The 20,924-nt window shown below is 43.9% G+C and overlaps 1 protein-coding gene across 1 annotated transcript in view; it reads left to right on the forward strand.

The window, feature by feature from the left end:
• Positions 1-20,924, forward strand: part of PCSK2 (proprotein convertase subtilisin/kexin type 2) — a 449,073-nt gene that overhangs the window by 366,529 nt on the left and 61,620 nt on the right. The window contains exon 8 of the mRNA XM_029593578.1: positions 14,859-15,034. Within this exon, the coding sequence (XP_029449438.1) occupies positions 14,859-15,034 (176 nt within the window). The remainder of the gene's footprint in view (positions 1-14,858; positions 15,035-20,924) is intronic.

A 20,924-nucleotide genomic window follows, 5' to 3' on the forward strand; every position in this document is an offset into this window, starting at 1 on the left:
AAGCACAGCACCCCATGACATGTGCCCACATTGCCTAGTCCAATGCTGGCTATCAAATGGCATGTTGTAGAAGAGGATATCCATGACTGTCAACAGTCTGGAAGTGTTCCAATATGCAGATGACTATTGCAAACAGAAGTTACAGAACCTGCAAAGAAATTCCCCACCAGGAGAGGTTCAAAATAATGGTTGTGCTTACCAAGAGCAGAGGGAAGCAATGCTTCAGCAAACTGTAATGAAGAAAAGACTGGAACCAGGTTTTAGGCATAGCAAGGAGATGCCTGGGCTATAAACTCAGGCTCTCTATGTTGTGGTGTTTCATGACGCAGCTCTTTCTATTTCCTTTTATATTTTGGCCTTTTTTCATCCCTCTCATATTTTTTTAACTTTTTTCCCACCATTAGCTTTGCTCCTTCTCTCTTTACATTTACCCTTTTATATCTTTTTTTAACCTATTTCATTTTTTCCCTATTTCTGCCTCTTTGTCCCCATTTCTATATCTGATGCTGCAGTTAGAGCACTGAAAGAGCCTGCAGGGGTTGGGTTTTTTTTTTCACACTTTGTTCAGCATTTCAAAGCAGATTACATTCAGGTATTTCCCTATCCTCAGAGGGCTTTGTACTGAGGCAATGGTAAAGTGACTTACCCAGGGTCACAAGGAGCAACAGTGGGACTTAAACCATGGTCTCTTGGTTTATAGTTCACTGCTCTAACCACTAGACTACTCCTCCACTCCACTTGTTTAAAGTAATTATCTATAAGTCATTTTGAAGTGCTTTTATTTCTCACACAGTAGTAAAATTAAGTAAAACATCATGAAAACTTTTGTAAAGATACATAGCTTCTTCCGAAGAACTTATTGAAGTATATAGCTCCACCCTGTGGTCAGTAGAGATGGAGCTACTGCTCAAACAACTGAAACTAAGGGCCTGACTCTTTTCTTTCAATGGGATGAGTCAAGGCTCAGCCAAAGTTTAGGGAAAGTTGTTGGCATTTTACCAAGAGAAACACTGCCACAAAACCTTTTCACCTTTGCTATATAAAATTGTATTAACTCACAATGGAAATTTTCTTTTACCTACCATTACAAACAGAAAGATAATTGAATAGCAAACAATTGAGATTTGTAAGAAGGGACTCTTTTCTGTGCACCTACTACAGCAAAAATAAACAAATGCATTTAACACACAATTGCAGACCATTTTCAGGATAATGAAATCATTATTTGTGTAGTGCAATTTCCTTGCCAATTTAAGCAGCATTTTTAATAGCAGTGGAAGGAAACTTTGTAGCAGTATGAAAAGGCAAGCTCATTAACTCAAGGAGAATGAAGATGGTGAAGAAGATGCCTATGTGGTCTTGAAGGTTCATGAACTACATATTTTTTTTTTTTGGTCCTATAGAAAGCATGGAAATCCACTAGGACTCCTATTTTCTTCAGGAGCAATATGTCTGCTAGAGCTGTACTACAAAATATGGTGAAAAGTCCTTAAACAGTTAAATATGATGAGTAAGCCAACCAAGTCACAATTTTTGAATGAGAAAAAAATGGTTTTATGATAACTGAGGATGTAATTTTTGTATGCTGCCCCAAACTACTGGAGGGTGCAGGTTAGAAATCCTTCCAAATAAATACATATATGACAAAATAGCCACGGTTAATTTTCTGCCACAGTTCCATGGGCATTGTATTCCCAGAATGTAGTACTGTAAATACATTTTTTCTGTCTGGTGGATACTAATTTAATTTCAGTCAGACTGAGCACTTTTAATAGCAGTAGCTGTGATGGTTGAAGGTTTATAATTGGTCAGAATGGCAGCCAGATACTTTAGTCCTCCCTGGTGTAATGACCAAACTAAGGATTTTAAACTTGATCCTGTACTCTATACGTAGGCAGCCAATGAAGTTTCTCAAGTAGAGGACAAACATGATCATTATCCTTTTTATCTAGCAGCTGTTGCAGAAGTGGACCCTTGGACTGAGGTGAGGTTGGCGCTATCCACAGGGAAGAGCCCTGCAGGTTCTCACCTTTAGCAGGTGGAGCTGGCTAGAGCAGAGGCCCAACAGGAACTTCGCCAATAACAGCCCTTGCTCCCCTTAGGTTGAGCATTCAGGTAAGGGGCCAGCGGACTTAGGCGCAGGCCTCTGTGAAGAGATGAATCCTTCGTAGAAAATGTAATTGGCCAGCAGGAACTGAACAAAGTTAGCCCAAGCAGGGTTTGGGGCAGACAGCAGACAGCAGAGATGAGAGCAGTGGTCACAAGGCAGGCAGAAGTCAAACACAGTCAAGAAGCAGTCCGAAGTCAAGCCAGGAATCCAAACAAAAAGTTGGGGATCCAAACCGAGGTCAAGCAAAGAAGTCAATCCAGGGGGAAGGAGACAAGGCGGAACATCAGGAAGACACTGAAGATGTATGAGGAACCACAAGACAGAAATGCAGGAACTCCGAAGATATAGGACGGAACCAGGAACATGAAGAAAAGGCACTGGAACATAAGCAGAAACAGGAACCAGGAATGAAGAAGCAAACAGCTAATCCGAGGAGTTAGACCTATTGCCGAGGCGTCTGAGGCAGGGCAGAGCAGGCCTTATCTAGGGAAAGGCCTGTGATGTTATTCACGGGCACTGCGGTGGATTTCCCACTGTGGGGCTTTAAAAGTGCGTGAGTCACACACGTGCCTAGGTACACCCCACTCAGCTGAGCGGTGTTCCTAGCACAGCGCGTTAGACCTGTGCAGCGGCTGGCCATGTCTTTGACCGGGTCCCAGCCACAGTGTTGGTGGGCCCCCTTTGACCTGGGTCTGGAGATTAGAGTGGCTGGTTGTGGGCTGGACCCGCAACTGGTCAAATGCAACAGTACCCCCTCCTCTAAACCTCCTCAAGGGTCTTGGGTTTCCTGGGGTGTGAAGCGTGGAACGCCCTTAGGATACGCTTGTCCAGGATGCTTGAGGTAGCCTCCCATGTATTCTCCTCCGGGCTATACCCCTCCCAGGAGATCAGGTACTCCCACCTCTTGTTCTGATGTTGAACATCCGTGCTTCCTTAGACACATGAGTGCATCTCTCCTTTGTAGGCCCCACGGTAGGACTCACTCTAGGCACCCTCTGATGACATCAGTTCTGCCAGGCTATTTAAGTCAGGGTCCCACAGCACTTCCTTGCTCATCAATGGGTTTCTTACCCAGTAGCAGTGTGTATTGCCATAATATTCCAGTGTTCCTGATTCCAGCCTTGCCTCATCCAGGCTTGTCTCTCCAGCTTTGCCTCATTCAGCCTTGCCTTGTCGTATTCATTTCATCCAGTGTCTTCTGTGGGTCTTCATCCTTCCTTGGCCTGACTTCTGTATTCTGACCTCTTGCTTGGACTTCACCATGACTGCCTTGCTACCTGGACCTGACCTCTTGCCTGAACCTGACCACTCTTGTTAGCTACCTGCCCTGACCTTGACCTGCTCTGATTCCATTATTCTGCTGCCTGCCATGGCCTTTGGACTCTTCACCACCCTAAGGTCCCACCTATGTCCTGTCAGCCGTCAAAACCCAAGGGCTCAACCTGCAGGGCAGGTGGATGGAATAAGTGAAACTTATATAGGTGAAGCTACTGTTATGATTGTTGCTGTCCAACGTCTCCACTCCGCCCTCCTTACCTCTCTGGCGATTCCTCCCGTGGTTGACGGACATTTGGCTGCTGCGGCGTCTGCCTGCCGTCCTCTCCGGCGTCCTCGGTCTGGCTTGGGCACTACCTCCCGCCGTGCTTTCCAGATGCCTTAGGGTGCACGTGCCACATGCCCCTGCTTCAAATACTTTCTTTGGCGCGAACCTCAGGGGCGTCCCCGTGTGATGACGTCACGCATCCCGGATATAAAAGGCCTACGCTACTGTTAGCTAATTGAGTTAGCAAAGGGATTCCTTACGGATGGGATTCGCTCTCCGTACCTAGCTACTCTGCCTCTCCTTTATTGGACTTACTCTATTTGGGGTACCCGCTCCATGGGAGCCTCTCTCTTCTCTTTCAGGTCACTGTCTGGAACCGGTACTCGCTCCTCGAGGGCCCATTTCCCAGACTCGCTGCCTGGACTTCACTTCTGCCTGGAAGATACCACTGCCTACACCATCAGTGAGTTACTATCTACTTCTCTCAGAGCTCTTCCCTGGAACCAGGTACTCGCTCCTCGAGGGCCTGCCTCTATTCCAGCTCCTGCGATTCCTACCGAGAGAAACCGCTGTGTGAGTACTCAACCAACAAGGCTCTATTCCAGAACCCTGCATATACTTCATTGTACTCACTGTCTCAGTTTCTCTTCACTACAGCACAGCCATTGTGGGATCGCTGTTCCAGAGCCTGAGGGACTACAAGCCCAGCTGGGCTTCATCTCTGCTCACCACTGCCACCTCTGGTGGCTCCTCAATACTGTTAATAAAAGATCTATCTGTGTTGTGTGTCCTAAGCTGAGCCTGACCTGTGGTCCCTCACGGGATTTCCCCCCTCACGGGACTTCCCCCTGTGGGCATGGTCAGCAGCCACAGTTATCCATGACTTAGCACACCAGCTCCAACAGCAGCAGGATCAGCTGAACCATGGCTGGATATCTTCAGGGCATCGTGGCCTGCTCTGTTCCAGCTACTGCTCCGGCACCTATAGGATGGACTACTACATTTCACTTGCCTCTTCCCCCGAGCTATGATGGAGATCCACTGAAATGTAGAGAATTTCTCAATTAATGTCACATGCAATTCAAATTGCAGGCACCCGTGTTTCCAACAAACTGAGTCAAGGTGACTTTAATTCTCTCCTTGTTGGGTGGCTCCACTCTAGCTTGGGCCTCACCACTTTGGGGGACCTGACTCACTTCCTGCAAGAATTCCAGCAAATTTTCGATGAGCCTGTTGCACGGCTTCCAAGGTGTCTGAACTCCTGAAGATTAGGCAAGACTTTCAGTCTGTGGGAGAGTATGCAGTGTACTTCCACACTCTGGTCTCTGAACTGCAGTGGGGCAGTGATAGCCTGATTGTGATTTCCAGACAAGGACTCTCAGAGTGCATTAAAGATGAGCTGGCTGCCCGGGACCTGCAGGATATGTAGGAAGGCTTAATCAGCCTAGCCATTTGGCTAGATCTGAGGTTCCAGGAAATGGCCAGAGAGAGAGAGGCTTGGCATGCCGCCCTATATGCCTCGCCCTAAATATCCAGCATCAAATAACCTCCCATTCTCCCCTGGAGCTGGAATTAGCACCAGCAGAAGCCATGCAGGCAGTACATCACATAAAGTGGACTAAAGGGCAAATCATAAAAGAACTGTAAACATAAACTAGATATAACTAGGTATTGTTTTCTTCTAAAAGACACTCATAGCGCACCAAATAAGGCTTCAGCAAGCAATTATTAATATTCATTAGTCTGTTTTAATAATCTTGATAAAAGGTATGAAACTATCTCATTTATTAGTTCTGTAAATTTAACCTTGTAAGGAATAAAAGCAGAAGTATCGTTTTCTATATAATAATGAAATTTAACTGAATAGGTTAGAATTGCTTTTCCTTTCTGGCAAGTCAGTTTTCTGGAATAAAAGAAGAACTTAATAACTGCAGCAGTTTTTGGGTGAGACTCTTATTTTTCATTCTAACTAAGGAGTGAATAGGTGCCTTAGGATTTCTTCTTATGATTTGAAATTCCACAGCAGTCATATTTAGCTATTAGGGCATCTAGGCTATCCTGTATATTGCTATTAAATATATATCCAGGCCAATGTTTAACAAATGCAACAATCTGGTCGGAATAACCCTGGAAAGTTTTTGTCTAAGAGGTCATGAAGGGTAGAGATGACATAGAGAGTAGACATGAACTTTCGCCTCTGCGAGTCCTTTCTGCTGCATGATGGGACTGCATGCCCTGCCACACACACACCTAGGGGTGATACAGGACCAAACGATGAATGTTTCAGGGAAGAGCTCCACAATTGTGATGCAGTACCTTTACATCTTTTGAACCAGATCCACACTGTGGGTAGCCATTATATCATTTCTCCACTAAGTGAACAATTATTGCCCAGAGTGTGGTCCCTCCTTATCACCAAGATTGTACCATCTGATGCAATGCCATGCCCAGATGAAACCCATGGGGGCCTAGATTTTTCTCTCTTGTATGCCCATTGGATATAGGAGTTCCCTATGATCCAGACATATCACATTTATGGAACCTAACCTGGAATAAAGCAGATTGAAGTTGTTAGAGATCTAATTGCTGAAATATTCTTCACACCTGAGATAGAGCCAATATTTACTTGAACGCCATCTACCAACTGGCATTATGGCCTCTTGTGGGAGACCAAATGCTGCCGCAGTAGTGGCTGCTCCTATTAGGAAGAATGAGAGCTGAAGCCCTTGGTTATGATACCTGCTGCACACAAGAACAACAGTAAAACCTTAGTGTCACAGATGTGAGGCCACTAGTCCCAAAGCATCATCAGGTGGACTCGCTGTTACAGGAATTGTTTCTAGGGCTTCACCTTTATCAGCCCCATTCCCTGAAGGTTGAGCCTTTGGGTTTCAGGGGCTGGCAGGGCTTAGGTAAGAGTCCTATAAGGAGTGGTCGGACAAAGTCAAGTAGCAGGCAGAGGTAAGGGATTTTAGGAATTTTATGATTTGTGGGTCAACGATAATTGATATTAGAATGAAGTTTGCATAAGAGAGATGAATGTTTTTGATATTGATATGTATTTATGTGCACTGAAATAATTTTGTAAGCTTCATTTAATAAATCATTTAAAACAACATATATATGTATATATATATATGATTGTATTGGGGTTCTCTCTTTTGATTTGTTTACACAGTTTAGGGACCACCAGGGAGACAGCCTTTCTTGAATTACGATGCTCAGGTCCAGGTCAAGGTCAGGGCAGGCAGCATGCAAACGATGTTGGGGTGCAGGCAAAGGTTGGGCCAGGCAGCAGCAGAAGAGCAGTCATGTCCAAAGCAGGGGTCAGAACCAGGAGTCAGGCAAAGATGAATAGACAAGATGAAAACAAGGCACTGCGGACAAAGATGCAAGGAGGCAAAGCAGACAAGAAAAGGCAACAATGAGCCATAGTGAGGTAAGGTAACAAGGAGGCAAGCCAAGGCAAGGTAAAGCACACAGACAGCAAGCAACTTGCATTGCAAGGCAGGGGGACCTGTTTGCAGAGGCAAGACTTGAATTACAGCTGGGGTTTAAATACCTAGCCACATGACATCATCACTGTGTGCTATTGGTTAAACTTCCAGATTTGGTGCCACAGGAGACCCAGGGGCATGGCGAAATGGCAGTGTCTTGGTTGCATTGGCGGTATTCAGGAGTAAGTGCAGCGGTTTCAGGATTTCATGCAGCCATCCAAAAAGCTACACCTAGCAAACTGGTAGTAGGATAGAGGTAGCGTGTTTCCCTGTATAAGTAAAGCCCCAGTACCTGGTGGTCTCAAGGACAGATAACGCTCTAAATTGGAGTAGGTAGGTATCATCACCTACCAACCTTTGAAGCTTGACCTATGTGCCTTTTTCCCATTTGCCCATTTTGAACGTATGTATGGCCAATACCAGCTTTTTGCAAAATATTTAAATATCTCCAAACTGGAGGCCCGAGGATTCTATTTTTGCTGAAGCCCGTGCCACTAAGTTGCTGATATGCAATGCTGCAAATAATTCCAATGAAAATGCACAATGACAAAGGCAAGTTTCAAAATTGTTAAAGCAAACTCTTCCAAAAGCTTGAATTACCAGCCATAAGTACTGATGCTTAATAGGGCATTGTTTGCCTCTAGTCCTTCCCATAGCTCGAGCCCACCCACCCATTATCCATTTAACAGCAAAAGAACCAGCAGGATTCTGGAAGCCTAGGGCCTGGGAAAAGAATTATACATTGGCTAAATGGGTCATTCTTGAGGACCTGGCTACTCCCTTCTGTTTGCAGCAAAATATGTATTGCATTCAGGCTTGTGTGTGCATAGTCCAAACCAGGGAGCTGCCAACTTCAGATTGAAACAGCTGTAAATTAGACCACTCCTTTAGATAATTCCTCTTTGCATTCTCTGCCAGAGAATCAAGGATAAGATTCCAAACTTTAGAAGGCCAAGTTGTCATACCTCTATCAGAACTCGCATTTTGATCCATTTCACCGCTGGAGCTAAAGACTTGAATAAAGCCCACTTAAAGCTGACATAAGTGTCAGCAATACAATTGTCAGTGCTTGGGACATGTGCAAGGTGCAAGATAATATTATGATGCAAACAACTAAACACCAGGTCTCTTAATAGAGTGGTTGCATCAGTGGTTCTAGTGGATAGCCTATTTATTGCTTCAACTACAGCTATATTATCAGATCAAAATATCACAATCATGTTGCTGATATTTTTATTCTAAATCTGTAAGGCAACCACTATGGGGAACAATTCTAAATTGTATAAACAAATCAAAAGAGAGAACCCCAATACAATCATATATATATATATATATATATATATATATATATATATATATATGTGTTGTTTTAAATGATTTATTAAATGAAGCTTACAAAATTATTTCAGTGCACATAAATACATATCAATATCAAAAACATTCATCTCTCTTATGCAAACTTCATTCTAATATCAATTATCGTTGACCCACAAATCATAAAATTCCTAAAATCCCTTACCACTCATACCCAATCATACAATAATCATACAAACTACCCTTAAAAACCTTATCCCTAAAGGCTGTTTAACCAAAAATGAAAATGACTGATGTGATATTTTCCTGTATACCCAATATACCATCAAGTTACTATTCTTTGTATAAATATTTTTCAGTAATCAATAGAGATGTGATTCGGGTACAAATTTTGTGTCGGGCTTCATTTTGGCACCCCCCCCCCCCCATGGGAATTTCGTTTTTCCCGTGGTTCAAGGGTTTTTTTTTCGGGGGCCCCGATTTTCGGGTTAGTGCACACTATCTTACATCAACAGTCGGATGTGATCTTACGTCCCTCTGCTGTCCATTCCTATTTAAATATAGTCCACTCAACCAAGTAATTAAATAATTGAATAGATGAATATCAAAGTAACAAACCATCACTAATGCTTCCCACCATTCACAAAAAAGCTGTTCATTCATTTTGATTATTTAACCCCTTAGGGCTCACTGTCTACCATGAAAAAATAAATAGCTGTTTCAACTTAATGACATGTTGTGAAATATCTCCTCCATACTTTAAAGTGACCTGACTAACAACAAAAAACTTTAACCCCTCCACTAAATGTGCCTTATATATTCAATGTTCCGCTGAACAGGGCATTTTCTCTTCAAGAATTAATACACCTCTTATGTTCTACAATTCGGGATTTAATCATCCTTTTTGTCTGACCAATGTAAATGTAATTAGAAGAACATAGAATCACATATACCACCCTTTCCAAACAACATGTAAAATGCCCCGGCATTTTATATCGAAATTTCAAATTTGGATGAAAACTTTGGTGGTCAGACTAGTTGTGATTCGTATTCTATATGTGCCCATGTATTTTAATTACAAGTGTTCATGCATCCAAACTTTTCTCCCTACCACCACCAGGCAGATAGAGTGTTGACCTCTCTAGGTTGGTTGATATGTGCATGGATATTTCATCAAACCATAAAGCTACTAGTCGATGTTGCCATGAAATCGAGCTGCCATACTTCATCTAAACTTGACATCAGAGTTGAGCTATGCCCAACCTCCAAAATACTTATGCACCTTCAATATGGTCTCCAAGTTTCTAATCAAATACAGTGCTTGCTCAGGTTCCCTCTCAACAATGACACTCTTAAAAATATGAAATGTGGAAACCCTGTTCTGAATTGATTTTGGAATTTCTTGTTTCTTGTCTCTGCTATCACCTGATGATTCCTTGTTCTTTGGCTCATTACTTACCTCCTCCAGGTCACTAATTATCAGAGAAAAATTGTCAATAAATTCTCACTTCCAGATTTTCTTTTTGAGTTCTTGGGTATGCCCCTGGACAAAGTATTGAACTCATACTCCAAGGAGGACGTATTCTGTAAATTCTGGTCAGGATCAGTGGAGGGGACAATTGATGATGGCAATTGATGACTAGCTGTCTGCAGTGAATTGTGGCCCAACACCACACTTCATCTTTTTTTGGTGGCACTCTTTTTTGCATCATTGTAGCAAGAACTAGCTCCTTGATGCTGCTATAGCATTGTAATCAGATTCAGAGATGCTGTCTTGCAGACTTAGGGTGTGGAAGTATGTCTTATCTGTGTCAGCCATTGCATTGTGTTGATGTACTGGTTGTGGGTTGGGAATCCTCAACAGGAGAATGTGTAACGCACATGTCTGTGCATTGAGAAGGAACCTGCCCATTTTTCTCTGCCAACCATTGACAAAGCCAGTCTGAAACATGCAATAATGCCTGCTGGCATAGCTCAGGCATGAGGTTCTCCAATCCCTGTTGGTCTTATCCATGGAAGTGGCCAAGTTCTTCAGTTGTTTCTTTGGAGCCATATTCAACTATAGCTGTAAAACAATGACTGAGGGAAAAGTAAGAAGTAAGACCCAAGAAACAATCAGGACAATCTGCATGCTCCTGCAGGGAGAACCTCAAATCAGCACCTTTTCTATTTCATTTTTTTTTTCTATTTTTATAGTCTTTGCAGCTCTTTTTGATGTTGTCCCTCCGCCCCACCCTACCATAGGGCTGCTCAGCTTTAAGTCTTGGTTCCTGAGCCTTCAGTTTGAGGAGTCCCAAGCATAGTCATCTGACCCCATCATTTGTAGCAAATTTATGTCCATTAAGGATGTGCAAAAACACAATGGCATCCTGGCCTTGCCACAGTTTATTGCAGATCTGTCAGAGTAGACTTCCTTGCTCACCTCAAGGCTTCCGATTAAACAGGCTTTTTTTTTCATGCATGTGTGCCTTGGCCCCAAGCTGGACCTTCTTAAAATGGCCACTGCCATGCTGAAATATGGTCTATCACTTTTCTGAACCTATCCCCCCCCCCTCCCCACGACCACCCAAGTCTCAGAGAGGATTTCCTTGCAAGCCATGTTGTGTCCTGCTTCTCTGATTGGCCAAGTCACAAGGGTGCTACGTGAGTTGAGACATGCTAGAACACAGGAAAAAGAATCTAGGTTGTTATTGTAAATCAAGGCTTATGGTATATTAGCCCATTAAAGTCCAGTTTTGATTGAGCTGGAAACTCAAAAAAGCTAAAGGAAACTGTTGGCCCAAAACAAAAAACTCACAAAAGATACAGTGAAATAAAATTAATTTTGACTGATTTTCTTTTTTGGTTTCAAAGACTTTTGATGCCACATAAATTGTTTGGCTGGCCATTATCAAATGTGCATAACATATGAAAATCAATTGACTCATACAGTACAATGAAAAGTGTTATAATGTCTGGTAAAGCATCATCTGAAAGGTATTTTATCTATCTATCTAATTTTCCTTGATTTAATTGAATTTAAAAATATGTGAATCCATACTTGATCTTACTTATTTACCTAGTCTTAAAAAATAGATATAATGAGGGCAATATTCATATTGTCTATATGAAATAAAGACTGCTTTGAAACTTCCCATGGATACAAAGTATGAGCAGTCATTTGCTCTGCTTTTTCTGTGGGTAGTTTTTTGCTCAGAAAGTGTACATGAAGATTTGAAAATTCTATCAACATACATACTTTATCTTTTCCGGAGCTAAATGCACCCCTGGGAATGCCTCCTCTTAAAGTGGCTAAAAGTACGTTCGTTGTGGAACAATTGTGGACTTTTAGTTTCATTGGGGGAGCAGAATGTTTAGATGAATGATTAATGCAGTAAAATGTTTTTTTGACCTGCATAAATTGCAATGCAGTCTCAAAAACTAATTTCATCTATAGCTTTTATCCATCACCATCAGCAGCAGCAATCCCTCTTAGCTGAAATTGACTGTCTTCAATGATTTGTCCACAAATAATTGATGAGGCTGAGGTGGGATGAACACTCTCTTTCATAACTTGAGCATGTTTCTGAGCTTAATGGTTGCTCCCAGTTGTTGATTTGGTCCCTGTAATGCTGTTTCTGCTGCTCCTACTTTTCTATCTTTTGTTACCATCTTAGAATTCTGAATTGCTAAGATTCTTGCATCCACTCCTTCTTCCATCTAGGGAGGTCAGGGAAATAGATTTCCATGAATTGGTGTCAACATTACCCTTCTTCATGTTAGCTTTGAGGTAGCTCTTGAAGTACTTTTGCCTTTCTCTTGTGCACATGTCTTACCGGAGCTGAGAAAATAAAACTTTCTTTCAGAAGCCTGAGTCAGTCTACACCTTTTAGGAATCTCCAAGCTATTGAGCCTTGATTCTTTTCCACTGCTGTTTCATTTCTCCTTTCCTCAACAACTTTGTCTGAATCTGTTGATGAAACTGTTTCTTCTTACAACACTATATTCTCTTCAGCCTTAGACACTCTTGCCTTTCCTCTTACTCGTCCTGTTAGACACACTAAACCCCCAGGCTTGGCTCATCCCCAGAATTCACTATCTACATTCCTGGGCCCATTCTGCAGAACGTCTCTGGCTAAACTCCCGTGCCCATACAGACTTCATACACTTCAAATTCATGCTGATCACTTTCTAGTATGTTATTGCGCTTGCCAAACAAGACTACTATGTCCATCTGACAAATTCTCTTACATTCAACCCTCGCTGTCACTTTGTCACACTCAATTCCCCCCTCAAACTTCCTTCACCTCCATCTTCCTCTTCTCTTTCTGCCCAGACTATGGCTGCCTACTTCCATGAAAAGATTCACAAAATTAGTCTTGAGTTCTCAACTATTTCACCCTTACCTCCCTCTCTCTCACTTCTTTCCTCTACCCTTCCCCTAGCTTCAGCCACTCTGTTCTCCTTTCCTGAAGTCACAGTGCAGGAAACTGCATGTCTTCTCTCTTCCTCCAAACTCACTACTTGTTCGTCTGACCCTGTCCTCACTCGATTCCTCAGCTCCTTCTCCGCTGAAGTCATCCCTTCTATCTGCCACATCCTTGGATCTATCACTCTCCACTGCTACTGTTCCTGCTGCCTTCCAACATGCTGTAATCATACCACTTCTGAAAAAACCCCTCAATGAGTCTACCTGTCCTGCCAAATATCATCCCATCTCCCTTCTCCCTTTTGCCTCCAAACTACTTGAATGTGCTGTTCACTGCCACCGTCTTGACCTTTTTACATCTCAAGCTGTTCTTGATCCACTTCAGTCTGCTTTTCGCCCTCTACATTCAACTGAAACAGCCCTGCCAAAGTTTCCAATGACCTGTTTATGGCTAAAACCAATGGTCTTTACTCTGTCCTTATCCTCCTTGATCTGTTTGCTGCAGTGCTTTTGATACTATTGATCACCACCTACTCCTTGATATTCTGTCCTTGCTTGGATTTCAGGGCTCTGTCCTGTCTTGGCTCTTTTTTTTACCTCTCCAGTCGCACTTTTAGCATTTCCTCTGGTGGTTCCTCCTCTACTGCCATTCCACTATCAATTGGTGTACTTCAGGGCTCGTCCTGGGCCCTCTTCTCCTCTCACTATATACTAATTCCCTTGGTGCTATGATTTCCTCTCATGGCTTTCAATACCATTTTTATGCTGATGACTCCCAGGTCTACCTTTGTACTCCAGAAATTTCACCAGAAATCCAGTCCTGGATCTTAGCCTGCTTGTCTGACATTGCTGCCTGAATGTCCTGCTGCCACCTTAAACTCAACATGTCCAAGACAGAGCACATTATCTTTCCCCCCAAGCCCACTTTCCCTCTTCCTCCTTTCTCTGTTTCTGTGGTTAACATGGTCATCATCCTGTTCCCATCAGCCTGTAACCTTGGAGTCCTCCTCGACTCCTCTCTCTCCTTCTCTACGCATATACAAAATACTGCTAAAATGTGCCTTTTCTTTATTTATAATGTTGCTAAAATCTGTCCTTTCCTTTCTGAACACACTACCAGAACCCTTATCCACTCTCTCATCTCCTCCCACTTAGACAATTGAAACCTGCTCCTCACAAGTCTCCTGGGAGGCCAACTCTCTCTCCACTGCAATCTGTCCTACATTCAGCTGCATGATTTATCTTTGGCCAGAGTTGCTATGTTCACATAACACCTCTTCTGAAGTCACTGCATTGGCTCCCTATCCATTGCCGCACTTCAAGATCCTCCTTCTCACCTACAAATGTCTTCACTCTGCACTGCAGCTCCTCACTACCTCTCCTCTCTGATCTCTCTCTACACCTCTCCTCATGCACTCTGCTCATCAGATAATTCACTCCTATCTATGCCCTTCTCCTCTACTGCCAATTCCAGACTCCATGCTTTCCTCCTGGCTGCACTGTGTGCTTAGAATAGTCTTGCTGAATTGGTGTATAATGCTCCCTCTCTTTCCATGTTTAAATCCCATCTAAAGACCACCTTTTCTAAACTGCTTTTAAATCTTATGCCTGATTCTCTGCTTTTAGTCTTAACTAACTTTCTTTTCTTTTAACCAAGTATCTTGTCCTGTGTGTTTGTCTTATTAGATTGTAAGCTCTATTGTTTGTACAGCGCTGCATATGACATGTAGCACTATATAAATGTTAAGTAGTAGTAGTAATAGTAGTAGAATGATGTTGCTAGCCCAGGAAAGTCAAGATGATTATCATCTTGCTGCTGTTGGTGTTTACTTGCAAGAGGATCCCTCTCTTTTTATAATTTAAGATATGTTTGTACAGCTTTAGAAAACATAAACAGTATGTGACGATGTAAAAAATATCTGTCCCAACTTTAAAAGTTCTATCATGTTTTTGTAATCCCTTGCTCTTGTTTGTTAACATTCATAGGCATTCGAATGTTGGACCAGCCATTTATGACTGACATCATAGAGGCTTCATCGATCAGTCATATGCCTCAAGTAATAGATATTTACAGTGCCAGCTGGGGTCCCACTGATGATGGAAAAACAGTGGATGGGCCTAGAGAATTAACACTGCAAGCTATGGCAGATGGTGTCAACAAGGTGATGTTTTTATTAAACCAGTATGAATATTGTGGCATTGCATATTTAAAATATTATCATTTAAGGTTTATATAAGTTGACAGTTTTTTTACACATTGGCTATTAAAATGGTCAGTGGTCTTTGTTCTAAAGCATATGGGGACACATTTAAAGACCTAAACATGTATACTCTAGAGGAACAGTGAGATAGGGGAGATATGATAGAGACATTAAAATATCTCAAAGGTTTCCATGCACAGGAGGTAAGCCTCTTTTAATGGGAAGGAGGCTCTAGAGCGAGAAGTTATGAGGCTGAAAGGGGGGTAGACTGAGAAGTAAATTTAGGAAATATTTCTTTACAGAAAGAGTAGTAGATGCATGGAATGGCCTCCTAGTGGAGATAGTGGAGAAAAAAATGATATTTGAATTAAAGAAAGCAAGGGATAAATGCAGGGGATCTTTAAGGGAATGATAGGAAATGGAAAGCTAAATTAGTTGGGCAGATGGGCAGACTAGATAAGCCATATTGCTTTTTTCTGCTGTAATTTTTCCATGTTTCTATGTAATAAAACACTAAGAACATTTAAACTTAGATAACATGACTCACTGAACAAATGTCCATCTAACGCTTGTACTTCTCAATTGTTGACTTCCAAAATATGGCCTCCTTTCTCTTAAATTATTTCATACAACTAACTACTTTTGCTGACTTTGGTTGTTTTCACTGCACAGCTGTTCAGACAAGGGCTTATAAACAGGGATTAGACTTTATCATACTAGGAATAATAAAACTACTGACAGGGAAGAAGAAAATAGATCACATTACACCTATATTAATATCTTTACATTGGCTCCCAATAAAACAGCACATTGAATTTAAAATCATTTGTCTAATACATAAGATCATTAATAATGAACAAATAGACTGGCTTAATGCAGCAATCAGGCTTCACGTCCCGAGTAGAAATCTTTGTTCCACTGATCAGGGTTTGTTAACAATCCCCTTGATAAGAACGGCTCATCTATCCGATGTACGAAATAGACCCATTACTGTAGCAGGCCCTAAAATCTGGAATTCATTGCCAGCTGCCTTTTGCACTCAACCGAACCTCAAGATATTCAGAACGAACTTAAAAATTGTTGTGCCTGGAGGTGGACCCTTGCCCTGAGGCAGAAGAGAACGGCTCCCTGGTCGGGCCCAGGAAGCACCTGCCACAAGGAGGTGGAGCACAGGAGGAGACAGAGGCTAGCTGGAGCTTCAGCACTGGAAGCCCAAGGTTCCCCCAGGTGGAGCCCTTGGGGACCCGGGCCGCTTGGACTTAGGTGGGCCTCGCAGGGTCTCCCGGAAAGGAAGTGAAGAGGTGTGCCCACCAGGATCAAGGGGGTGTGGTCGATATCAAGGCTGGAGGTTGGAGGAATCAAGGAAGGCCAGAACAGTGTCTGTGATGGCAAGGCTAGGAGCAGGGTCAGGCTCAAGGAGGCGTGGTCATTAGGGATGTGAATCGTTTTTCTAACGAATTGAAATATCGTACAATATTTCTAAATTTGTTAGAAATCAGTTAAAAGAAAGAAATGATCAATTTTACCCCCGATTTTTCATAAAAATCATTTTTCAGGTTAGCGCGCACTAACAAAAAACCGTTTATTTATTTTTGTTACTTTTTGTTATTTTTTGCTACTTTTATCACTAAAAAAAATGGAGAAATGCGGGAAAATGATTTTCCTGCGGCCAGATGATCCCGAAAGCAGGAATGATTTGGTACCCGATTCACATCCCTAGTGGTCAATGATAGCGAGGGTCAAGTTCCAAAGGTCAGTCCGAGAGTAGTCAGCCAAAGCAGGGGTCAGGTTCCAAAGGTCAGTCTGAAAGTAGTCAGCAAAAGCAGGGGTCAGGTTCCAGAGGTCAGACGAAGTCAAAGATGCAGGCAAGGTCAGAATCCAGGCAGCGATCAGCGTAGTCAAGGAACAGGCAGAGGTCAATATCCGGGCAGCAATCAGCGTGGTCAAGTAACAGGCAGAGGTCAGTACTAGAGAGTCAGTCCAAGAGGTACTACCTGAGGAAACGTAGGCACAGAAGGATGCTGGAACACAAGGACGCTGGAACAGACTGGAACAAGACTGGAACAAGACTGGAACAAGCGATGAGACACTGAGGCAAACTAGTACACACACGGGTTCGACCTGATTGCCAAGGCAAGGAAGTGCAGGCAGGAACTTCGTGATATACTATGCTCAATCAGGGTGTGCTGCAGATCCTGGTTCCGTCCCTGGCCCTTTAAGGAGCCAAGCGGTCTGCGTGCGCACACCTAGGGGCAGGGCCAACACCATGGAGGATGCCAAGCTCAGTCGTGAGGCCTGGTGCATTGAAGAAGGCCCGGCGACCGCCGCCACGGGACGCCGAGGCCTCGAGGAGCTGGCTGCAGCCACAGGAGAGGCCAACCCGGGACCTGACGAGGAGTTGGGAAGGTGAGCAGGCCTGTGTGCAGTCCAAGCGCAGATGGGACGCGCAACAAAAACCTGGTTATTCACTAAAGTATTTGAAGGGTCACAATAAGATAACATCCAAACAACGCACTACATACTCCCGCCCAGTATGAACCTTTTAATCATAATTTTTCTCTTCTTTTATTTTTACTTTTAACAAGTAATATATCTTGTTTTATTTTGTAATATGTTTTTTATTTATTGTTTCTTATATAAATTGATCTATTTATAATCCTTTCTCCCAGGGCAAGCAGGATGGTAATCCTCACATACGGGTGATGTCATCAGATGGAGCCCTGTCACGGAATACTTTTGTCAAAGTTTCTAGAACTTTGACTGGCACACTGAGCTTGCCCAGCATGCCATAATCCCTGTGGCCACAGGGGTCTCCCTTCAGTCTCTTTCTTTCCACGGTGCAGCTTGCCTCGCGGGTTAGTAGCTCTGTGAGATTTCTCTCACCTTTTTTCCTCATGGAAAAACTCGAAGTTTACTTCTATAAAAGTTCCCTAACAGGGATCTCCCATCGCGCTCCATTCCCTCTGACGCTCAGTGAGTACTTTTCCCGTGTCTCCGATGGGTTCCTGCCGCCTTACCATTCAGTTCCCGCAGGTCACCGACCGTTTCTTGCCCTTTTATTCGGCATGGCGACCGGGTTCAGAGAATGCCCAGAGTGTCCGCGAACAATGTCAATCACAGACCCTCACACTGTGTGTGTTCTATGCCTGGATCCATCGCACAATGTCTGCCGGTGTCCCGATTGCACCCAAATGACTCCAAAAGGCAGACGTGCCTGTCTTGATAAGATGGAGACTCTCTTTAAATTAAAGTTAACTCCATCCACTTCTGCCCAGTCATCACCAGTGAATAAACGTCCTTCCATCAACAAACCTCACCGGGAGCAGCAGGGAGACGGTGACCATCCGTCACCGACGCCATCCAGGACATCGGTAGCGTCACCCTAGGGAAAGACTGTACCGAGCACTGAGGGAAGCATCACCACCGGCACTGACGCGATTCCATGCCTGATGCTGGCACCGACATCGAAGCGGCATTGATGGCCATTGAGCCACCTTCAAAGAGGGCCTGGGGAGAGGAGCCCCCATCCTCCTCTGCACCCGAGACCCAGAGGTGTTCCCCACTGACATCGGTGCCAGGTACTGAGCCTCCACAAATTCCTATGGAAGGGCCAGTAATGCCTAGCCTGCATCCCTTTGTAGCTGCGTTATCCACACCAGCTTTCAGGGAGGAACTGCACATCCTGGTCCGCCAGGCAGTCCTCGATGCCTTCCAAAACCTGCAACTGCCATCGATGCTGGCCCCCATACTGGCACGGACCCCAGGACCATCGATGTTTGCACCGTTGCTGGACTAACTCAATACCCTCATCATTGCTTTCCTGACTCAACCCGTTCCATCTGTACCAAGTCGGCCATCTGTACCAAGTCGGCCATCAAGACCTCCGCAGCTCAGTGCTCCTTGGAGGAAGACGACACAACTTCTAGTCCGACTCCACCTCCAGGTCCATTGATGCCAGAACCACTTCCAGGTCCATCGGGGCTCTCAGAACCTAAACATCCTATGTTCCCCTCGATGCTATTGATTCCACTGAAGTCTCCATCGATGCCAGTACACCCTCCATCAAAGCCATCGAGGCCTTCATCGATGCCCACGCACCCTGGAATGTTGGACATTCTCCCTCCTTCAGGAACTCCATATGACCCATAGGAGGATGTGGACTCAGATACCTCTACATCAGAGGACTTGCTCTCAGAGCCTTCTCCTCCAGAAGAAAAATGGCAATCTCCTCCTGAAGACCTTTCCTTAGCCAATTTTATCAAGGAAATGTATGAAACAATCCCCTTCAGCCTAGTGATGGAAGAGGCCACCCGTCACAAGTCCTTGGAGGTTCTGCAGTTTGTTGATGCCCCCAAGGAAATTATGGCCATTCCAGTGCTAAAAAAATCCTTTTGGAACTCCTACACCACCTATGGGAGCATCCTGGCACTGTTCCACCAGTCAACAGGAAAACAGATGCAACATACCTAGAACAACATGCCCCAGGCTTTCAGAAACCACAACTGCCTCATCAATCTGTTGTGGTGGAATCCACACAGAAGAATGCGAAACGATTATCTCCTCATTCCTCGGCTCCCCCTGGTAAAGACCAGAAGTTCCTAGATGGACTGGGTCAAAAAGTCTTCCAAGGCTCCATGTTGGTATCCCGTATAGCCACCTACCAACTGTATATGACCCAGTAGCAAAGAAATCTATGGAAGCAAGTCCAAGATTTCACAGACTCCTTGCCTCAACAACTGCAAGAAATCCTGACTGCCATCATCCAGAAGGAGTTCAAAGCAGGGAAGCATGAAGTAAGAGTGGCAAATGACTCCTTTGAGACTTCTTCCCAGTTGTCAGCAACAGAGAAGGGACCCCAGAAGACCATTCTACTGCTCACACAAATACTATCCTCCTGCATCTCGAACGAGACTAGCCAGAGCCCCTCAGAGGGGACATACACGCCAGCTCAAAGCACCCAGAGCACAATCAGCCCCACAAGCTGGTCCAGCCTCTGGATTTTGATGTGTTTCCAGAGAAAAGTGGCTACTCCTCAATGAACCCAAACCTAGAAATACCCATAGGAGAAAGATTGTGCCACTTCCAACACAACTAGTGCCTCATAACATCAATGGGTAATATCCATCATAGCCCAGGGATACCATTTAAACTTCCTCACAGTATCCCCGGACTCTCCACCCAATCCACTGTGGGCCCGAAAAGACCACACACTGCTTCTAGAGTCATAACTTTCCACCCTTCTGCAAACCATGGCTGTAGAAGCCATTCCCCTGACACAGAGGGGCAGAGGGTTCTACTCACATTATTTTCTGATTCCAAAAAAATATGGCAGTCTCTGCCCCATCCTAGATCTCCGCAATCTCAACAAATTCCTTTAAAAAGAAAAATTCAGGATAGTGTCTCTTGGCACCATGCTTCCCCTACTATAACAAGGAGATTGGCTCTGTTCTCTGGACCTTCAGGACACCTACGCACATATCGCCATATTCCCACATCACTGCAAATACCTGCACTTCATAGTGGTCACAAACATTTTTAATAATGAGTTCTGCCATTCGGTCTGGCTTCAGCACCTTGAGTGTTTACAAAATGCCTGGCAGTGGCTGCTGTATATCTACGCAGAAGCACCGTCTATGTGTTTCCTTACCTGGACGACTGGCTAATAAAGAGTCGATCCAAGCAAGGAGCTCTTCTCTTTAAAGCTCCTTACGAATATTCTACACTCGCTAGGATTTCTGATCAATTACCAGAAATCCCCACTTGAATCCATCTCACCTCCTTACCTTCATCGGAGCAGATTTGGACACCACAGTCATAAAGGCCTTCCTGCCCAACGACCACGCAGACATAC

The sequence above is a fragment of the Rhinatrema bivittatum genome, chromosome 3 (genome assembly GCF_901001135.1).
Source record: "Rhinatrema bivittatum chromosome 3, aRhiBiv1.1, whole genome shotgun sequence".
NCBI lineage: Eukaryota > Metazoa > Chordata > Amphibia > Gymnophiona > Rhinatrematidae > Rhinatrema > Rhinatrema bivittatum.